General features: G+C 43.0%; 2 protein-coding genes across 2 annotated transcripts in view; one reads left to right on the plus strand and one right to left on the minus strand. All coding sequences in view use genetic code 11, as the record gives it.

The window, feature by feature from the left end:
* Window positions 1-1,421: 1,421 nt before the first annotated feature.
* On the minus strand, window positions 1,422-6,581 carry EGR_03549 (hypothetical protein; the record flags this gene model as incomplete). Its single annotated transcript, XM_024492798.1, has 9 exons — window positions 1,422-1,646; window positions 1,879-2,239; window positions 2,881-2,930; window positions 3,015-3,167; window positions 3,333-3,665; window positions 4,199-4,312; window positions 4,348-4,553; window positions 5,449-5,595; window positions 6,554-6,581. 9 exons carry the CDS (start codon window positions 6,579-6,581, stop codon window positions 1,422-1,424), a joined length of 1,617 nt encoding a protein of 538 aa, XP_024352681.1.
* Window positions 6,582-7,500: 919 nt separating this feature from the next.
* EGR_03550 (Cell division cycle protein) overlaps window positions 7,501-21,651 on the plus strand; it is a gene marked incomplete at both ends in the record, with an annotated part of 28,758 nt that continues 14,607 nt past the window's right edge. Inside the window, 20 exons of the mRNA XM_024492799.1 lie at window positions 7,501-8,283; window positions 8,354-8,509; window positions 8,582-8,831; window positions 8,902-9,055; window positions 9,990-10,224; window positions 11,391-11,625; window positions 11,828-11,877; window positions 12,374-12,431; window positions 12,835-12,968; window positions 13,046-13,210; window positions 14,184-14,454; window positions 14,583-14,745; window positions 14,975-15,261; window positions 15,615-15,775; window positions 16,946-17,063; window positions 17,206-17,708; window positions 17,740-17,869; window positions 17,905-17,978; window positions 18,418-18,643; window positions 19,912-20,191. Coding sequence (XP_024352682.1) covers window positions 7,501-8,283; window positions 8,354-8,509; window positions 8,582-8,831; window positions 8,902-9,055; window positions 9,990-10,224; window positions 11,391-11,625; window positions 11,828-11,877; window positions 12,374-12,431; window positions 12,835-12,968; window positions 13,046-13,210; window positions 14,184-14,454; window positions 14,583-14,745; window positions 14,975-15,261; window positions 15,615-15,775; window positions 16,946-17,063; window positions 17,206-17,708; window positions 17,740-17,869; window positions 17,905-17,978; window positions 18,418-18,643; window positions 19,912-20,191 — 4,433 coding nt within the window. The remainder of the gene's footprint in view (window positions 8,284-8,353; window positions 8,510-8,581; window positions 8,832-8,901; window positions 9,056-9,989; window positions 10,225-11,390; window positions 11,626-11,827; window positions 11,878-12,373; window positions 12,432-12,834; window positions 12,969-13,045; window positions 13,211-14,183; window positions 14,455-14,582; window positions 14,746-14,974; window positions 15,262-15,614; window positions 15,776-16,945; window positions 17,064-17,205; window positions 17,709-17,739; window positions 17,870-17,904; window positions 17,979-18,417; window positions 18,644-19,911; window positions 20,192-21,651) is intronic.

The following is a 21,651-nucleotide window of genomic DNA, read 5'->3' on the forward strand; positions in this document are numbered from 1 at the left end:
GCAAACAAATGTAATGGCCTCATTGCTTCAGTGGTTCAAATTTTATTAATGTGCATGTGTAGCGCCCCGTGACTTCCCTGAAGATGGAAGGAGACATAATGCTCGGGCAAAATATGCATTGTCATTGCACAGTAGGTCGTGAGGACTACTGCCACAGCCTAGAGGCCAGGCGGACCAGCAAGGGCACAAATGGCGGAGCTCTAAGTGGCCACCGCCGAAACCGAGCGTCAAACAAGCAGTTCAAGCATTTCACATACATATCCCTTGCTCTTTCATTTGAGTGCGATGCATGCCTTCTCGGCAGAAGCAGGTAAACATGACCCAAAGGGTTAACTATCATCACAGAAGACAGACATCAGCTGCGAATGACCGGATACGCAGACACTCACTCCAAAAGGGCTAAGACAACATCTACATTTGACAAATCACCAATTCCCAATTCCACACCATAGCTGTTGATAGAATGCAATCAGGTTTTAACAAGCCGCAATTAACCTCTAAGGAAGTCTCACCATATTTCTTCGAATGAACGACCTTTATCCCATCATGAGGACACGACATAACTCTATGATTTTACCTACAAGTAAATGTTACTATAAAAGGTGAAGTGCATAGTATGCTCCCTGTAGGACACCATCCATCTCCCAACAATATCTCACCTTCGGATTGTCTCCAACTCGGGTTGTTTTGCCGAGCAAGCGATACTGAGGAATCTCAACCAAGTTATTAGCACGCACTACCACCGACCCTAGCGTTCGTCTAGAGATGTACCTATCATACCATCTACGAAACCATCTCTCGGTTTAAAAAAAAATAGCTTCGACTGAAGTAAAAGGGAAACATGAAGATCGCCGGAGATAAGGCTTCGACGACAAAGAAGGGAGAGGCAATGTATTGACCAGGTGTTTTTCCAACCACGTGCATGACTTCCCCATCTTCCAAGTCTCACAAATGGTAAGTCCACTTCGCGACATAACCCAACCGACGTGGTCATGGACTTCTAGCCCATCTGATAAACTCAGGGTGTTAATTGTCGTGATGGCTGATCACGTAAAACTAAAGAAATTTAATGACAGATATTCAGGTAGTGAAAAATACGTGCAGGATCAAGGACACTACCGATATTTCGAATAAGTACACAAAGACACATCGAGTTCTCATTCCCTCTTGTGGATACCGTGTAACTTCAGTAATAATACCAAGGTTCTGCCAACAGCATTACGTTTTCATCGATGAGCTATACATTACTATGCATTATATTCACGACTAATTGCCACAATTCCAAAATGGTTCACATTACACCTCAAATGGTAAAAATAGTAATGCCTCATCTCCATGTCATGATTCAAAGTTAAAAATAAACTTAGAAAAGCATACGGTCCCCTTCTAATTGAGCATATATACAAAGCTCAAAAGCTCAGCTAGTAGTGCAAGCAGTTCGCAACCAAAATGCGCATAAGTTCACCGTTCCGCTTTTCCAGAGCTTGCTTCTCTCTTCTCAATGCGCTCACTTCGATGGAATCGCTGGATGCGCTGGCGGTACAGTCTTTGAAAGCATCAACAGGCAGAGCAAAGGTGCGACTGCCTGTGGTTTGAAAAAATTCATCCTGGTAGATGCCTTCTAAACAGTCATCTGATATGCGATCCTACAGCAAAGATTCACGTCAACATGTATACACCTAGCTGTCCTAGTATGATGGCAACAATCAACACTTTACATACTTTAACAATTACAAATCCATTCACATACTGCTAGCTATAAGTAAGATCATTAAAAGACGGATCCAAGACCAGGCCCTTTGTATTCAGTGACAAACTGATGTTAAACGAAGTTTTAACAGGAAGAGACGCCGTTAGAGGAGGGCTAGGAGGACTTACGCGTTTGAGATTGGGCAATTGAAGATAGAGCAAGTCTTCCACCTGCCATCCCAAGTGGCGCTTAGTTGGACGCAGGATCTCCAGAGAATCGTTGGCTTTCGATTCGGTCGGCACACCCATTGCCGTCTGGCTCTCCAACAGCCAGGCAGGCCGGGCGAGCATGAGGAGACCGGTGATGCGGGGTGAGCCAGAGTTGCCAGGTAAGGGCGGTGTCACGGAGAAACGCTGCAAACGTACGAGACAGGTGTCCTGACGAAGAATCTCCACCAACCCTGCAAGAGTGCTCACTGCCAGCAAGGGCAGACCCGAGTCCACAGGGCTGGCAGACACATAACAGATGGCCTTCTCTGCTGATGAGAGCCTACGATCAAAACACTTGACTCGAGAGATACAAAAGAAAGAGAACTGGCATGCGTAAGCAAATCACACAAATAACAGTTAATATGGACCGTTTCCCTACTTAATTTGCTCAGTACAAAACGATGTTCACGTCTTTTAACGTGGAACACATCTGGCTTCGACTCCAGGCGCGTAGGGAGGCTAGAAAACTTCCACGAAAGCTCCTCTTAGATATGTTGCGATAAGGAAGATGCATTATTTATTTGCTAAGAGATGTTAGCACCTTGCTAAATTGCTTGGCAAAAGTGGATTCAACACTTCAGTTTAGAGACTGAAGGTTTTGTGAAGCATAACAATGATGGATGAATTCCGCATTAAATGAAGACGCGGGATTTGCTAGACTTCAACTTCTTATGGGAAATTGAGACCAAGCGAAAAGCTATTGGCAACTTCAAATTGTAGAAGAGGCAAGGTGTGGCAGATTTGTGGTAATCAAATCCATGATCAAACTAATGCAAAGGTCGATGAATTCCAAAAAGATTTTGAAGTCATCTTCGCTTAGGATGAGACAATGGTCCCAATATAGCCAGTAGGGCCCGCTATAGTAAGTTGACAAGTCGTCAATAATTGCATAGCCGCTGATGGTTGGAGTTGACTACTTACTCAGCATCCGCAAAACATCTTCGGAAGGAGACTTCATAAGTAGAGGGTTTCTAAAATAGAAAAGAAACTATCCAATATAGGATGTTGATAATAGTAAATGACCGAATTGCATAAAAGTGCGGCATACAACGAACCTTCGGATCACGCAACCAAACGGAGTGCAAAATTCCATTGTCTGTTCCAGCAAAGACAAATCTGTCATCTTGAGGCAGTGCGCATATACAGAGTAGTGGACGACTCTGTTCCAAGACGCTGTACAGTAATCTTCCCGTCTCCGAATCGAACAACTATTACAAAAACATCAGAGTAACTTAAAGCATATGGCAGAAGGTTCGATTGTAGCCTCGAGTATTCACAGCTATCAGCCTACCACACCATGGTCTCCGCAGCTCTAGTTTTGCAAACATGGATCTTGTGCATATCTTCATAAAAAGTAACAAGTGATGACCTACCTTGACACCATCTGTCCCCGCACACGCTACCATCCGGCCGTCAGCGATGAAGGAAAACGTAGGCAGACCTCGACTTGCTTGAACCACGTACCAAAGTGGCTTGTGTTTGGCGTCCGATTCCGATTCAGAAGTAGTTGTAGCAGAGTCGCGGCTACCAATGACAAAGCTGTCACCAGTCAAGACGAGAGCTGGCCAGCAGGCGACAAGACCCGAGGTATCCGCGGAGAGAAGGAGAGGCAGGGACAACCCGGGGTGTCGCTGAGACACGACCAGAGCACCGATGGGCGCCATGTGGCTCGCCTCCAATACGGCTATCAGGCACCCGCTACATACCTGGAATCAATTTAGAGGGTAAGCACCAACCTTTACAGTCACTTTGTATGTAATATACCTATAATCAAGTTAGTAAATGGTATCAGTGTACATTAGCTTGTTTTCACGGCGATTTTGAGGTTCTGATGTCAAATACCTGGTCCCTTGAAGATCCTAATGACCGATGGTTAATACTCAAAGTAGCTGAAATAGTGTGCTGGAAGGCCCAAAGCCATTTTTGGCTGGCATTAGGAGTTATCGAAATGAGCTTTTAAAAGTGGATCACTGAGCCACTTTAAGAGATTTCGTTTCATGACCGCAATAATAATGAGTGATCTTGAGAGCAAATCCGTTTATCATTAACTGGTAAGTAAATGGAATCACCTTGAAACCCATGAAAGATGGTGGACAATTCCAAGTGAAGACAACAGTTGTATAATTTGATCAGAATTTAGAAATGCAAGCAAACTATTTTAAACAACATTAGCATGCTCCACATCGCACAGCTAGAGTTAGAAAGATCAAGAAACAATATGAACACATGAAAAGCACACCTGATATACATGGATACTCTTCTCGATGGCCAAATACATAAAGAACCCGCCATAGGAGAAGGCGAGAGCATTAACAACCCCCTTGGTTGTGAGACGCTTGAAGGAGTTCTGAATCTAGCCACATCGATTAGAAGCTCGACATTACTCACTGACTGGAGGGACCATGACTGAAGGATAGGTTTCCTGGGTACGGCACTAAAGATGACGTCATTTGAGGCAGTGAGAGTGCCAGTGGCTGCGGCTACACCGCTGAAGCTGGCAACTGGATTTCCTGCAATGGGATCCCACACTAAAACGGCTTCTTGCTTCCCACAATCAACCATTGAGGTTAAGAGCAGCGGTGCCTGAGGCATTTCTGGTAAGAATTTAAGAGGAAATCAGCTTGCTAAGCATGAAACCGAGGCTGTCGTAAATTCCTACCCCTAGAATTAGGCAATAAACTACTTCTAGTCGCTCAAACGAGCACCTTCACGTCAATCATTAGTGCCAAGCAATAATTGGTTAGAAAAAATTCCTAAGATGAGAAAAATTTTCATTCCATCAATATGCAGGACTCATAAGAACCAGGAAAGTGGCATTTGCAACAACTGGACTGGTTAGAAATGTGTTTTTGGCCATTCGACCCTAGTTCAAGACATCTAATTTTAACTGTAACTAGAATGTAAAAACAAAATCAATTAAACAAGAAAGTCCATGCGCAAACCCAATAGACGTGACGCCGCCGCCTCACTAAATAACGCGCACTCAGTACAAACCAGTAAATCGAGTAGAAAAACACAGCAAATAAATGAATACTCTGTACCTGACCACATAAAGTTCTGATCACGCCTGACTCTGGTACAAAAAGGCCGTAATCTACTTTCTTATTGACATGTTCCACTGAAAGCAGTTACTTATTTTACTCACCCAGGTTTAATCAGAAGAATTGATAGGTCATTTACGAAAAGTCTTTGTAGAGCCCTGACTATTTTCTAAAGTCACAAGAGATCATATCGGTATGGCTCAAAATACACGGGCGATATATAGGAGAAATGGGTTTTGTGACATGCTGTTGCCTCAGCAACTATTATTTTGAGAGAATTGAGCAGTAATTACCACATCTCAGTGAGTATGCTAAATTAGTAGATAGTTTTCGACTTTATCTACCTAACTCCACTTCCCATGCTGTGTGTTGTTCACGAACTTCAGAAATCTCTGGCTGCCTACATGGGTGTTATTAATCGTTTCATGAGCGTTACTTCGAATCTTACGGTAGCTTCTCGACGCTTCCGTGAAGAAGGTAGCATACTTAATACCCACGCGGAATACATGTGTTTGAAGTTCAGTGGAGCTGGGTATACTGGATCGACATGGAGGCCAACCCACATGGCTAAGGTACTGCAGCGTCCTGGGACTCCCTGAAGACGAAAGAGGACAAAGTACTTGGGCAGAATATATATTTAGCGCAGAGAAGGTATCTGAGCTATTGGCATGGCCCAAAAGGCCAGCCCACCCAGCGAGGTACAAGGGGGCTAATTCAAATTCCAAAAGTGGCGCCTCACCAATGCCGAGGGATAAACCACTATCGTATGACAGTACTATGACTCAGAACCATATCAGCCCCTTTACGAAAATCAAGAGTTGAACAAACAAATAATGTACCATACAGCCCCTCTCCTTATTTGAGCATAGTCTTCAGCGGCCCCCTTGGTCAGCCTCTAAAGTCAGTCATCGCAACTTAGTTGGTGTTGTGAGGTCCTATTTGGGAACTGGATTTGAAGAGTGGAAATATTCTGGCCATCATGCGTGTCCATATCAAATACTGGCTACAAAACATAGTCGTGTAGCGACGGATAAGACTTGACAGAGTTCTGTGGGAACAGAGTCTTGCTTCTATTTCTCCGCACCACGTTGTTCTCACTTTAGGGCTGACCAGGCGAAAAACCATCTAGGTTTTATCTAGCTAGTAGAGAAGACGAAGGATAAGGGCTTCTGCCACGAAGAGGCAAACCCGTAAAGGCTCGCAACTGAAGGATTACAAATGACGTCTACCTTTGACAATTATACTGGTTACATGTTCTACAAGAATGCAACCAACAACAGCAGTGGCACTAAACTTAAACAATGAGGCAAATCTTATTATGAATCTGTCTGCGTTACTTACATAAAGATGGTGACCGCATGAACAACTGGTACCTCCACTAGCTGAATGGAACCCACACAGATATGTGGAAATGTAGATAAGTGGATAGAAGATGGATGACCAGCACTGCAGTGAGAATAAAGGTGCATGTAGAAACAGAGGCTAAACGTTAGCCTGGTGAAGTGAAAGCATTTTGACACTTATCCTTTACCAAATGGTTCTATCCTAACTACTAGCCGTTAGCACACGAGAGGTTACCATTGCCAAGCATCACCCAGTATCAGGAAATTGTGGAGAAGTATCAATGTTGTTGATGTAGAGTGGCTCTTTGCAGGCTTAATTAGTAGTGTTGCTAGCTCGTGGGTAGGTTTTAAGGCGCCAGCTACCTTGCTATGGCCGGAACCGAATAAAAGAGCAGAAATGTGTAATGATTTTGTGCTATGCTTGGCTGCATCTAATCATGCTCTGAGGTAGAGCTTCCAGACTATGTTAGTGTGCTCTCAGTCGTACATTGTGTTCGCAACGTATGATCTTCTATACTGCTTTGGCCTATCACGATTTCAGAAGGTGCCAAAGCGCCATAATATGGTCACACAAAACTAGCACTCAAGTAAGCAAGGCCACTTTATTCAAACAGGAACAGGACCTGGTCATTAATTATATCCCAACCAATCTGAGAAACCACAATACACCCCTATTTTGTGCATAAAAGAGGCTGAATCGAGCATATTCATCGATTTGGATCAATCATGACTGAGGTCAATTGTACTGACTGCTCTTGCCGTGCCTGTTTTAAGAAATGTTCTTTATTTTCTCTTGTATGTAAACTGTAATGTAACTAATAACAACATTAGTATACACCCCACTCTCCCTCTAACGCTGTTTAGTATAACAGAATTTTAGCTGTACTTACCTTTATCCCTTCAATAGCTTTTTGGTACCCATTAAGAACTTGCATGCTTTTAATACTGCACTTTTTCCTGTTCCCTTACTAGCTTTTCATTAAATTATTTCTGCCGTAAAATTGTGCTTCAACATTTACTTGTTAGCATCTTGTGTTCTACATATTTTCTTGCAAATAGATAGGAGGCGTAGCATTGTGTTTATGGGCATCATAGAGTCATCTAATTGGCAAGCGCTGCTTTCAATTTTCTGACTTATCGTAAATTGGCGACCCTAGATGCGTCAGGTCTTGGATTTGTCTATTAGTCTAGATAAGGTTCAAAGTGATCTCCGCATCGCTTTGGCAAAGTGTCAAGTTCGCGGTCTTGTTCACAGTGCTACCTGGCTCGCAGAGTTATTACTGTCTACTCAACAAAAGCCGTCAAGTGCTGATTCTGTTGTAGAGACGGGTTTTTCTCCTGGGTCTCTTATCGCGGATCAATATAATGGTCTTTCCTCTGAAAACTTTTCAAACTATCACCTAGCGAAGTGTTACTTTGACACTCGAGAATACGCAAGGTGTGCTCATCTACTAGCGTCGATTCCAAAGCAGGATTCACATCCACTAATAGACTTCCTTCACTTTTATTCTCGTTACATGTCAATCGAAAAGCACATTACTGATAACTCTACTACAACTAGGGACACATCAAATTATGCAAAATGGGGGTCTGCATTATCGTCAGAAACTTACAGGAGTGATCTTTCTGGTTTGAAGTCAGACATGGAGCAACGTTATTGTAGTGTAGAAGATATGCAAGGCAACTCCCTTGATGTATTTCTATCATCCGGTGTCGACGTTTACACCGCGTATGTGTATGCGCTTGTCCAGATACGATTAGGCTTTCAATCTGTGGCTCTAAAGGCATTGGTGCATATTGTCAAGAAAGATCCATTGTTGTGGCCGGCATGGTCGGAGTTAATTGGACTTTTTGAAGATCGGGAGAAACTTGACCGGCACTTTCCTCCTTCCGCTTCCTCAGATGGCGCCAACTGGATGTTGGAATTCTTTCGCGCAAAGGTGGACTGCTTTGTTTTGGTAGTCCTCCTTGCTTATTCGTGTGCTATTTGTATTTTTTCTCTATTGTTAGGCCCTCCTACACATACAGGAGTCAGAGCGCGCGCTTTCCACGCTTACTGCTCTGTCAAACAGTGGCTTTCATAATAGTCTCAATCTTCAAGCTGACATTGCTGATGCTCACGAAAGGCTACGCGATTTGGACACTTCTGTAGAGATATATAAGAAGGTACTCTAGTGCTCTTTTCATCGCTGGCATAATTGTTAATGGGAGAAGTGCCTGTTTAAACTCGATTTGTAGATATTTGCTGTTGACCCATATCGACTGACGGATACAGATATTTTCTCGAACGTTCTATTTGTTAGAGGCGAGCATAATGAGCTCGCCTATTTGGCAAGAAGATGTGCTGAGGTAGATAAGTACAAGCCCGAGACTTGCTGTGTTCTGGGTAACTTCTACGGCCTTCGCAGTCAGCATGACAAAGCTGTCCTCTACTTCCAAAGAGCCTTGCGGTTGCAACCGAGATATGCACTCGTTTGGATTCTTCTGGGTGAGGGGAAGTTACAATAACGTGCTAACTTGTTGCCATTAACCTACCAGAATGTCATTTTTCATTACAGGACACGAGTACGTGGAGCTGCAACATTTGAAGCTGGCCATATATGCCTACAATCAGGCCATACTACATAATCGACATGATCATCGTGGTTGGTACGGTCTGGGCCAGTTGTATGAATTCATCAAACAGCCGGAACATGCGTTATATTATTACAAGTAGGTCTATTCGATGTAGACATGTGTCTAGGAAGTAAAGGCAACATAGCAAACGAAATACCTTGACGATTTAGGTAGTTCAAGGAGGTTGGCAGTTGTTGAGATTGAATTATGCTTTTTTTCCATGTCATCACATTGGAAAGAAACGTCTTTTCTTTCTGCGTCCATTGTAACTTCCAAGTTTTTATTTTGGCATTGGAGCACTTTCACCCCGGATATTTACAGCATTAGAAGTTACTGTCGCCTTTGATTTGATGCGCCAAATTTTTCATTTGCTTCCCCATTTCATTTTTATTTGTATAACGTCAAATCTTTCGTGACCGAATGACATTTTGTGTTCATTAGCTGATAAAAAGTCTGTAGAACCCATGTAGGGTTTAATGGTGGATATGCAAAAGCAGCTATTCCAGAAATTTTCTGGAGTTCTCTACTATAGAGGTCTATTACCTTAGTATTGACCGCTACGATCATGCCCACACTAGCAATTTTAGTCTAAAATGGTTTTCGGTGTTTGATTATACATCTGTCAAGATCATATGGTTAGGATTTTATTTTGTTTTGTAAGCGATAGCTAGGCTGTGCAATTCCAACTTTTCTGCGTAGAGTGTCAGCACCAAAACCGAAAAAATACAAATTTAGCAAAAAATTTATGGTTTGGTAGTTCTTGCTTGTTCTATGGGCATACTACCCGAATGTCATTTGATCGGGCCGCCGTCCCTGGACCATTATTAGGGTTGAAACTTTACACAAGTAATTTGGCAACTGTAGGAGCGATAGAGCATAATTAGCTTAAAAATGTAGCAGGTTATTTCAATCTGTAAATGGTTCATTCTGTTTTGCAAACAATATTTGTACCGCACAGCATTGCCTGTAAATTTACTCTCTTCAAGATGAGTAGAGCGCACTGAACAGCTTCTCCCTGTCCCATTTTCAGACGTGCCCAGTACCTCTGTCCGACGGACTCGAGGGTGATCGTGGCACTGGGTGACATGTACGAGAAGCTAGGCAACGTGCAGGCCGCGAAGAAGTGTTTCTGGCGCGCCTACTGTGTGGGTGATATGGAAGGCTCTGCGCTCGCCGCTCTGGCTCGGTGCTTTGAAAAGTCTGGCGAGTCCTGCGAGGCTGCTGCCGCGCACACCCAATTCATCAGGCAGTGCGAGACCAGAGGGGTATGACCATTATCTCTTGCCTCATTGTTCGGTCCGAAATGTCAGAGTCGCTCTTGATGTGTTTAGTGAACACTGCCTTGCCCTCTAATGCTGCGTTTGAGGTTAGGTAGTTCGTTTTTCCGCCTTAAGACAACCACTCTTAACAGCAAATTTTATTGATAGTCAGGAATACTGCGGTCTTGAATTTTGTTTATAAATCTCAAAAGCACCCCTCAAAATTTCTTATTCTTTCCGCTTTACCCTGCCTTTGTGTTTATAGGAGCTCTGGTGATCAAACCCACCTGGATTAGAACAGCAAGCCGACAGTCTTTTTTGATGTCACAAGCTGTCCATGACCTTTACAATAAGTTCTTTTATTCTCAAATGCACCAGCCGAGTTATTTAAGGTTTGCCTTCGGTTAGGTTTGTTGGTATGTTTTTCGATCAAGGCTTTTCTACGTAATAGGAAGCCCCCGAACCATTCCTATACCCTTCAATGAACCTTGATTTGCCCTCGTGGATTCGGTTTTAGATCACCCAGTTGTAGACTTTCGTCTGTCATTACAATCTTTTCTGTGTAGTGTTTTTGTGTATCCCAAGATCGGTCCTAAAGTAGTAACTCGAGTTGATAAGTGGATGTCAACACTGTGCTTTATGTGTGCTACGTGTCTTATGAACAGCAGTGGCAGCAACATGCTCAATGTTGCAATGCCTTCTTTGTTACACGTCTTGGAAAAGGCTTTGCCCATCACTTTTAAACATCAACAGCCCACTTTTGTAACCCTTAATTCGCGAAGTCAAAGACGAAGATTTTCATCCAATCTGGCTAATAAATTTGGCTCGACACAACCACTTACTTTTTTGTTTGATCTCGGTTTGCTCCGTAGCATAATTACCCACCTGGTCCTAGTTGAGTAGGTTAGGCGGTATACTATCCGTCTTGACCCCTTTCTATGAAAGCACATAATTTTTTCGTTAGTTGGTCGTGGTTTTTTCGCAACGTTGGTAGTTGGTTTTTGTTGACTCTGGTTCATGGACTAATCTAGCAATGAAACATTTGGCAATTCCTATTTCACATTACCATGTCCACGCCAAAGACAGCACCTTTTGGAACGCCGGTTGTTAAATCACTACGTTATTACTGAAAGTGGTCATTGAATATCCCTGCTCTTCTGCACTTGGCACAGGTGAGTAACGAGGCGGATTTGGGGCAGGCCTATCGTTACCTGGCCAACTACCACTTCAAGCATGGCCACCATAACGATGCGGTGATTGCGATAAACAAGTGTCTCGATTTTCCCGAGATCCGTGAAGAGGCTAAGGCGTTGTGTCTCCAACTCACGCTCCTCTCTGGGTCCGCGCCCTCCACCAGCGAGTGTCAGGCCCCCGAGAAGCTTGTGATAAGTCTCGGCAACAGCAAATGTGACTGCACTTTTCCCTGCGAAGTCAATTATTACTCATTGCTTACCAAACAGTTGCATCTCAATATTTAGTGCAAGTCAGTAACGCAAAACGCCATCTTTCGCACGTTAAAAAGGAGCGCTACGATTTTGTAACATTTATTTCTAGCTATGTTTCGCCCCTTTATTTGTGGGCTTGTTATTGAGTTCTGTTTTCCCTCTAGCTAACGAAAGTGATAACTTGGCAACTCGGCCGCGCCTAAAAGCTCGAAGAGTGAGTTCCTATTTCTGCTTTTGCCTCTGCCGCATTGCGATACAGTCTAGGGGGTTTTGGAAATCTCGCAAATCTGCTATTATAAACGCTTCATTTCATTCGTTCTATTCAGTATTTAACTTAAACCATTCGGTTTAGAGTAGGTTTTTTTTTACTACTCCAAACAATCTAATCTCACTTAACACCGGTAAAATGTTAATTGTGTCCCCAGATTGGTGTCGTAGGGGCATTCAGAGCCACATTTAAGTGATTATGGATATGATCTCTACTGTGAGTGGTTTTGTTGAAAAAACTCAATGAAAGGTATTTACATTTGTTCTATTTTCTGGCAATTCCAAGGCTTTTTGCTGGCGTCTTAATCTACGAGTCTGGGATTTCAACCTCAGCATAGTGTAGTTGTATCCCCCTCACCGTGACTAGATGCAGGTTTAGCATGAAGGGCCAGAAACAGATTTAAATATAGTTCAACTACGATATTGTTTTTATCGCCCTTTAGCGACTAAAACAGAGTGACTTTACATCCGATGCTGGCGATGTGTCCATGAGGAGCACCGGTTTTCAAGATGCCTCGACCAGCCAAACCGATGATGCCGACCTTGATTAGGCATGGCCAAACGATCGATGCATTTTCTTATCTGACAGGTTTTATTTTTGTGATATGACTGTTGCTATCTCAAAAAAGTAAAAGAACATCGTTTCATGTTTATTTATTTCTGTGTGTGTGCGCCTGTGCGATGACTGAATCCACAACCATGAATGATGCGATTCCCATAAATTTGATCAGATCTCTATGGGTAACTTTTATAGTCAATTTTCAGTGTTTTGCTTAAATTTAAATAGTGTGTTTTCGATTGCATTAATTAAACGCTGAATGGATGGACTGGGACTGTGTAATCTACTTTGCCAGACAGTGAATGCTATCCGGCTAGTGCTTTCTGTTTCTTGTGTTTATTTCAGGGGTTATGGCATCACCGCAGTGCCAGTCAGTAACAGAAAAATACCTCTCCTTCCGATTAAGTCGAGTTCGCTTTTCTCCGGTCTTCGGTTCACAAATTGAGCCTCTTGTTGTAACTGGCAGTACCCAAGAAGAGGTTAGCGTTTGCGTGTTTTTACTCAACTTTTATCTCCATTCCACTAAATCCGCTTTAATTCTTATTTTCCCCCTAAGGTGAACAGCGTGTGTGTATGGCAGTATAATCGGTATGCGGAGTACGGAAAGAACTTTGCTAATGCCGAACCGGAGAATGAAATACCGACACCTCTCACCGATTCAGCCGATGAGCCTCGCTTGGTCTGTTCTACGGTGCATACGGGTAGCGTTCAACAATTGAAGGTGTGTTGTTTGCTCACCCCACTACCCCATGAGTTGCATATGCTCCTAATGGAATTAAACGAATTCCAGCCAACGGGTGTGATTGCTGCCTAGGTTGTCATAGTGGCTGGGAAGCGGATGGGAGAAGCAGTGTTTTTCTAGTAAGGTCAAGAACCTTCCAGTCATTGCTTACTTCCTAAATTTGCTTCCACTGTTTTTACATTTAAATGCTCTCATGAGGCGAATTCGATGGTGGTCCTCGAAGTATTGGCAAAAATATGCTTTCCTCTCATTTCTCTGAATGGTGTATGGTGGGCTTTGATTAGATTACCCCAAACTGCTGCTTACTCAGATTGGATTCTTTTAACTTTTTTCGTGTTGACTGATTGATCCTCGACTGACCCAACTGTGTTTTATGAAATGGTCATGTTGCGCTGCACATTCGTACCTGGTGCAAAGCATATTTTCAAGCCTAAATGGAGTCTTTCCTATCTCCCATCGCTTGTGCATGCGATGAGGTCGTGAATTCCATTTAGGAAATAGTTGCCTGATCGTTGTTTCGGGTTCCGGCTACTTGTGGGAATGTTCTCTTAATTGTGTTGTTTGGTAATGTTTAGCTCAAGTAGTTTTTTTGTCTGCGTACTTGCCTTTTTTCGTGCCTAATTCACCTATATACTCACATTTTGCCGTGCGGCCTTACTTCGTGTAGGTTAAGTGTAGGGCGTCTTTTCAACGTCCGACTTTATCTTGCGAGTTTTGTACACGTACCAAATCCCCCCACTTCTCATTTAAATTAAATACGCATTATTTGCTTGCCAATCTCTAGCTACCCATGAAAATGGTGCCCTTACAAACGTCATTATATTTTCTTTTGAAACCTGATTATGCATTAAATTGTCCATCTGATGTAGAAAAATTTTACGTGTCGTTGTTTCGACTTTACATCTTGTCAACAACCTCCTGTACCCCTTCGTTACTGGCTGTCTTCTTTCAGACGCACACTGATTCCCGTCTCATCTTCACTGGTAGTTCAATGGGTTTCGTGGGCATCTACAGCCTTGAACTGCCAGAAACCGAACGGGATGCCTTCCGCTTGCGCCAGGCGGGCATGTGGTCGCGGGTTCCCTCCAATCCCGCGGATGAGCTCCTCCGCACCGATGTTCCCATCTCGGATATCTGTGTGTCCGCTGACGCCTTCCAGGTCTTTGTTGGCAACGACCTCGGCGAGCTGTTTGTTCTAGACACTGAAGCGCTTGCTGTTAAACGTGAGTCACAGTATCTTTAGCCCGTATCGATACTTCTTCGTGGCCATCCAAGATGGCAGTACTCTTACCAAGTCGACTTTATAGTTTATCTGTGTTTAAACTAAATAATTATGTGTTCCGATTTTCAGGACAGCTAACTGTCGCAGCCCTTGGCTTTGACTTGTCCACAATCAACGCCATCGAGTCGATAGACGCCTCATGCATCGCGAGTGCGAATCAACTCGGACAGTTAAATGTTTGGGATCTACGCTCTCCGAACACATCCGATCTCCCTCAAAAACGGATTATCCCGTAATGTCTTTTTAATTTTCTAACTTTGCGTACTAGACTGGGCACAAAGTTGATATTATGGCAAGAACTGTCGCTACAGAAAGCGCAGTTCGACTGGGGGACCACTGGTATAAGTATCCCACTAATGTAGTAGCTGAATTGTGCTGGAATAAAGTTCTTTCATGGCCAACTAAGCGATCGTAACAAACGACGCCGATTGCCCAAGTGTGTTTCTGTGCTTGCAAAACAGGACAGGAGAACCGCGGCCACTGCTGTGTCTGTCTCAGCACCCTGGTCAGTCGCATTTATTGGCGGTGGGTGGTGTGGACAACAGCGGTGGTGGAGGTGGTCGGGGCAAAACGGCCACAACTACGAGCTATATTTGGGACCTGCGAGAGGAGCGCCATCCACTGAGTGAGATCACCTGTCGAGGTAGTGCTGTGTGGGAGATTCGCTTTCACCCGCACGAACCGCAGTTTCTCTACCTCGCTACAGAAGAGGCCGGTCTTATGCGTATTCACTCGCCCTCTTCCGTGGGTAGGCTTTTCACGAGTGACTTTTGTCTTCGTTAGAGAAAGAGGTGAAAAAAAGTCGCCCATTTGTAATGACTAGTCATTTCGTAGTTAAATATATCCCATTTTTTAGTTCATCGTGCACTGTGTAAAATGCACCAAAAACACCGTACACCTCATGATGTTTCGAGTTTGGCTTGGAGTTTATGGGCGTAACACTGTTACAAATATATTGGACTTGCATAGTTGAGGCATTTTTGACTAATTAATTATTAAGTAATTTAGTAGCTCCGGCCACTACGACAATTCGCTGTACTTTCCCACCCTCGTGACACATCCCTGTGTTTACTTTTCTGATCCCCTTCTAAAATGTCCTAGATTCGTGGTCCTTCCACCAGATCTGCCAGAAGAAGTTGACAGCCACCTGTGTAACGTCGAATCCGCTGGATTACTGCAGTGTGGGGACCTTCGATTTGGCTGGCGACCTTATTGTATGTGGTCGCGACAACTGCACTCTTCAGACCATCAAAGACTCTTCTGTTTCTATACTATCCTGTGCATAACTGCTTATTAGTAAAGTTCGTGTGATGTTCTCACGTTCAGAAATAGGTTCATCTTCAGCCAGCCCTTGAGGCGCACGCTAGGACGGGTTTTGTGGCGGTCAATTATGGTGCGGGATGTCTTTTGTAAGAAGCCGAATTTGTTTCACCATTCTAGTTTAAGGCGATCAAGGGCTGTGTTGAGTAGATGGTGGGGTTACGTTTTTTGCAGCTTTTTAAAGGGATGGGAAGTGCGGGGTACTCACCCACGGGAGCCGGTGAAAGGCTAATTCGAATTCAAAGTAGCCGATACACCACTACGCGGTCTAGTGGGTCAGACAATGCACAAAAAACAACGGCTTTAACTTAACGGCAAAAGATGTGCATTAATAAGGGTCAATGGCGCCACTATTAAACGGAAAAACCAATGGTCTAACTATTAATTACTGTGAAATTGTGCAGGGGAATCATGTTGAGTTATCTGATAAATTTCATATTGGAAAATGGGTAGTAAGTGAAATAGATTACATAAATACGTTTGTTTGTACATGCTTTTCAGCCGACAAATGGCCAGCTTGCCTCATCTTCGGTACTTAACTAATGCCGCCTACACGTACAAACTCTGATCCACGACCAAAGTCAGCCTGAAGGTTTTCCTGCGCCAACTTAGTAGCCAAACCCCACCTCTACTCAGCCTCCTCCTTTCAAAATGCTGATGCAGGAGGAAGAGTCGAGAAATGCTGATCTCGTCACACATTTATGCAGCTTTAATATCATATTCTGTTTTAAAATGAAGTCTGTAATTAATAATCTTTGGTACAAGGGACTAATTAGCATGAACATGCCATGAAATGTTGTCAAACCGTGTGTAAATTTTCGCTGAGATGTTTCAAACTATTCTAAATTTGTCACAGAATAGGTTTTTAAGAGTCCTAGTTTTGTGAATAGAAGCCAATGGTTAGTCCGTAGCATTAACTCGCAAACTTGCATTGTTCAAAGCCAATAGTTGGTGTAGCAAACTTCACTTTATTGTGATATACCTGTAATTAGTTGTAAATTTGCCACCTCTGTAGCTTATACAATCCTACTTTGAATGCTCTTACTTTTAATTTGGTGACCTAGCACCGCATTCCTTAAAGAAGCACGGAGTTACAAGTTATTGCTGTTTAGCAATTCGCTAGCTACTACGTGTTCCCATCTTCACATTTGCTCAATGCCTTGTCGGGATCCTATCTTTTTATGTTTGGTGTTTTGAACGAAACTATTATTCCTTTATATAGTGGTGTATGTTTATTTGTGCTGTTAATAGTAAAGGTTCTGGCATTTTATTTACAGTAGTCACTATAACAAATTTGTTTCCACGGTGATTCCCATCTTTTTGCCTGGCTTTTATTGGCTTCGAGTGACCAGCCTATTTATATGCTTTTTAGTCGCATTTTGTAATGAAATGGAAGAGCAACCAGAGTCTAAACAGCTCGAGTCCATGGTTGATGTAAAAGCTCCACCTACCGATGCTGCAGTAACAACCTCGACTGCACATGATGAGAAAGACGATGACGAGGATGACGAAGAGGAGGAGGAGGATAAAATTGTCGAGAAATCTTACAATAATCGCTTTCACAAGCGTAATAAACGATTACCAACACAAATTGGTGGCGTTGATAATACATTCATCGCCATTGAACCAAAATCAGGGAAGGAAGTTATGTGGAATGAGAGGATGCTGCCAGAAAAAAAGACAGAACGCGATAATAGGTTTCTGACTATCGTAAAAAAGCTCAAAAAACAAGCCCATCCCTTTCTTATTCGATTTTTGGATGCCTGGATAATAAAAAATGATTCTGGGCCCAGGAAATTGGTTTTCGTGAATGAGAGATTGGATGACGGCACATTGAAGCAATTTCTATGTAATTCCACCTCGAGGTCCAAACTGGTATGTCTTATGCACCACTTAGTTTTTTTAGCTATGGAGAAGACACATTGGTCAGTTGCTCTCGGTACTCATGTATCTTCACCGCCTTGGTGTTACGCATGGAAATTTGAAGAAGGAGGCGATCTACTATCAGAGCTCAGGGAATCTTAAAGTCGGACCATGTATGAGGATCAGGTTTCAATCATCTCTGTTTTAGTTATGCTTGATGCGTTCTTCGACCAAAAATCCCCGGCCACTGACATCTACGCGTTCGGTATCCTGGCCCTTGAAGTAAGCTGTTTTTCTATATGTTTCAGTTCCGTTTTTATATTGCATACCTTGGATGTATCGTATCTTTTTCGATAATGGAAAGTAAATCACATTGGACGGTCAAATGATGAGAGGAAGTATCTCCTACTGTGGTCTTTTATCCATCGTATTATTTGTACTCTCATAATATTGACTCATTTAGCCCCATTAGTAATAGAAGCATTCCTGCTGATGCGTTTTCAGTGTCATTCGGACATACCTTTGGCCTAATTTATTAAATCATATACACAATGCAATATCACTGATAGTTTACCGGTCTTTCATCACTCATTTCAAGGAAATAATTATTTGTGCTCTTAAACGTGTAAAGGTTTGTACTCATGGATTTCACAGAGACCTATTTAGATCAAACTATAACGTCCTGGAGTACTAAGACTTAGCATCTTGTACCTCTTTACAGATTGCCGTCTGGACCCAGACAATCGATACTCAAGTCAGTTCAGAGGAGGAGAAGGTCAAAGTCATGCTAGCTAGTCTTACCGACCCTCAGCAACGCAGCTTTATCGAGGCTTGTTGCGATCCCAATCCATCCAACCGTCCCAAAATCAAGGCGCTCCTCAACCACCCGGCCGTTGCCGAGGTTCCCACCCTCAAACTCCTTTCAGCAAAGGTTCTTGTCACCTCGAGTGAGTTTTGCACTCCTTAAAAATGTCCACATTGCCTTTTCATCCACATCCCTTTCTTTTCACTCTTAAAAGCTGCTGAAGCACTGTGTTTTTTCCCCCTGGTGGGTGTAGGTGTTGGCAGAGTATTTGCGTACCATCCCACCCACATTGGTAGAGTTTTGACTTCTGGAGCAACGCTGCCAGACCCTGAAATGTGCGTACACCTATACTTTCTCCCTGTACTTTCACGCGCTCTAGAGTAGGAGGCTAAAGGTATTTTTGTTGTTGTTGTTGCAGCCTAGCTGTATCCTATTTATCTGCGCACAGCCAAGTCTTCGAGACGGCAGAAGACAGGAGTTTTTTAGCCACAAAGCAAAGCCGAATAAGTCTGAGGTATAATGAGTTGTGATGACTTGCATTTACACCAGCGCGCGTTGCGCGAGGTGGTGGCGTGTGTGACCGATAGCCAGTCGGGTCAACCAATTGGGAGACGATGCAAACAGTACTGTTCGATTGGGTAGTGAGGACGCACGATCACTAGGGCGAGAATGTAGCACCAACACTGGAGCGAGTTTACTGTTTCCTCAAGGTCATTTGGGGTGTAAATTGAGTAGATCTTGCCTTCTCATTGCCCATTACGTGTTACTCCGTTCTGTTTCTCATGCTCTCGGAAATCAAGCTGTTTTGACCCATTAACTATAACTTTCTTCCAATCTGATTATAAACATTGTAGTATCATGTGCAGATGTTGTATAATATTATTAATGCAATTCCATCATTTACTACTTTAAATCCTCTGTGGCCTTTCCAAATGGAATGTCGGAATGAACCCTGGAGGAATTGTTATTTGAAGTCTACAGAATTGAAGCCTCATTCAATGAGTAATAAAGTTTCGATAAGAACTAAAGGACTCAAAGATCTTTGGAATGACACAAAGTAATTAAGTTGTAACCTTTCATAAAGGTTACTTTTTCAAACATACTTTTCTGTTTAATTTGTTTTCAGCATGCTCGCCTCATGTTTTTCACGTTTCAGGCGTATTTAATGTTCGTGCCAATGCAGTGCATGTTTACAATACCTCATTTACATATAGGTCACTTGCGTTAAACTCCTTTTTGTTCCATTATTTTGAACGAGAATTTTTGTTCCTCCTCTAAACAAAGATGAATTGAGTAAATAAATAAAACGAAAAAGCTCAAATCTTGCGTAAACAATAGAGCTCATTTCTCAGTAGATTCTGAACATAAGTTGGAGCAGTGACTTCAGAGCCTTTTCTCTCCCGTTTCCAGTGAAATCGTTGCCCCCGGATGACACGGCTCCAGGTGCAGGCGGCGTGGGTCCAGGAGGCGCGGCTGAAAGCGGTTCAGGCGCGGGCGCGGGTGTTGGTGGTGCGAAAGCAGAGGCGCCGACAGATTTCGCAGAGTTGCTGCGAGACTACATCAGCCACTTGGAGGATGAGACGGTAATTCTGGATGTCGCCTTTCTCACTGACCAGGTGACCAAAACTCGCTCCTGGAAGGACTATCGCTCCAACTTCACTCTCACCTCTAAGTACCTCGAGGATGTGAAGTGAGTGTCCCCATAATCGGCTACCTCTATGTCAGTCTGTTCTAAGGTAACACTTCCTATAGGTGCTGTGATTTGAGTCTATACATGTGCGTAAAAATGGTATGAAATGGAGATGTTTAACTAAGGTCTCTTTTCGGCTGCATAGTCCCGCCTTTTACGACATTAGTACTCTTAGTATTTCCACTTTCTGTTCTGTACCTTGCATATGCCTCGCATTGATATTTACGCTAATTTACAGGCCTGCCACCCATCAGACGCCCCTTTTTCACTCAATTGCCCATCGACCTAGTTTTTCGTGAATTTGACCCCTTTTAAACGCGCTCCACCCAGCCTTGTTTGGTTTTAAACTAGGTATTTACAACCACAATACGGGCTATTGTTTCCCTCTATCTTGTCAGAAAATAATGTTTCCGAAAGTAGAGGGTTTGTGTACACTGTGGTGTGATTTCACACCTTTTCCCCATTTGAAGTGCCGAAAATGCATGTGTTTTGGTTGGCAATGGTTGTTCCAAACTTGCCTCCAACCCCTACTTGTTTGGCCGTTTTAGAGGGATCTGCTGTACTGAAAACATTTGTATTGTATTGTGCTGAAATAATCAGTGTCCTGATTAATAGCAATCACAACCGGAGGGTGTTGGTGGACTACGGTAGAGCAGTCCTTATTTTTTCTCCTTTTTCATTAAATGTCAGGAAGTAATGCATTATCCGTCGTTGGAAATCTGATAGAAAGTGGAATTTCGTCAGGTTAGAAACTCGTGCGTTGAGATTTGGGCTCCTGTGAGGCCAGACCACTAGATTATCTTCTTAAGACCCCCGAGATTTGTGGTTCTGTTGCTCACTTGTTGGTACCAGCATTTGCTTTTTTTAACAGTCATCACTTTCGGCATATTTTTCAAGGATATAGAAAGAGAAATCCCTAATTTAGAATAGGGGTATTTGTTGTTGCTGTTGCTATAGGCACCATGGCAGATGCTTTCGATCTTACTTCTACGTCCAACTTTGCATACCAATAAACTTGATAGGGTTTTATTCTCGTCTCCGGTTTCCTCAATAAAAGGTGCTTGAAACTAATCGGGACCTTCCTACCCATTCTAAAGTGGCAAAAAATGCAGCCTATTTGCGCTATTTAGGTAAATGTTATTCTGCGTCGCTTTAATGTAAACGTAAATGTTGATTGTATCCTGTTGTGCTCTTTTCAGTCCCTCTGGCAGGAGCACTAAATCACCCTTTTGTAAAGTCTCTTTCAAATTCACTTGCATTTTCACCACTTTTGCGGGTATTTTGATTTGATTAATCCTTTCTGTAATTTCAGCTCGCTTTAGGTTTATTAGAGCTCAAAAAATGATGTGTTATTGGGTTTTGATAATTTTCACCAGTTTTTAAAGCATTTTCCAAACTGCTGTATTCTTTGGGCTTTGAGACCAGGTATTTAGTTATACACACGCAACTCATCCTACCAC

This window comes from Echinococcus granulosus (assembly GCF_000524195.1).
Source record: "Echinococcus granulosus chromosome Unknown EG_S00019, whole genome shotgun sequence".
Lineage (NCBI taxonomy): Eukaryota > Metazoa > Platyhelminthes > Cestoda > Cyclophyllidea > Taeniidae > Echinococcus > Echinococcus granulosus.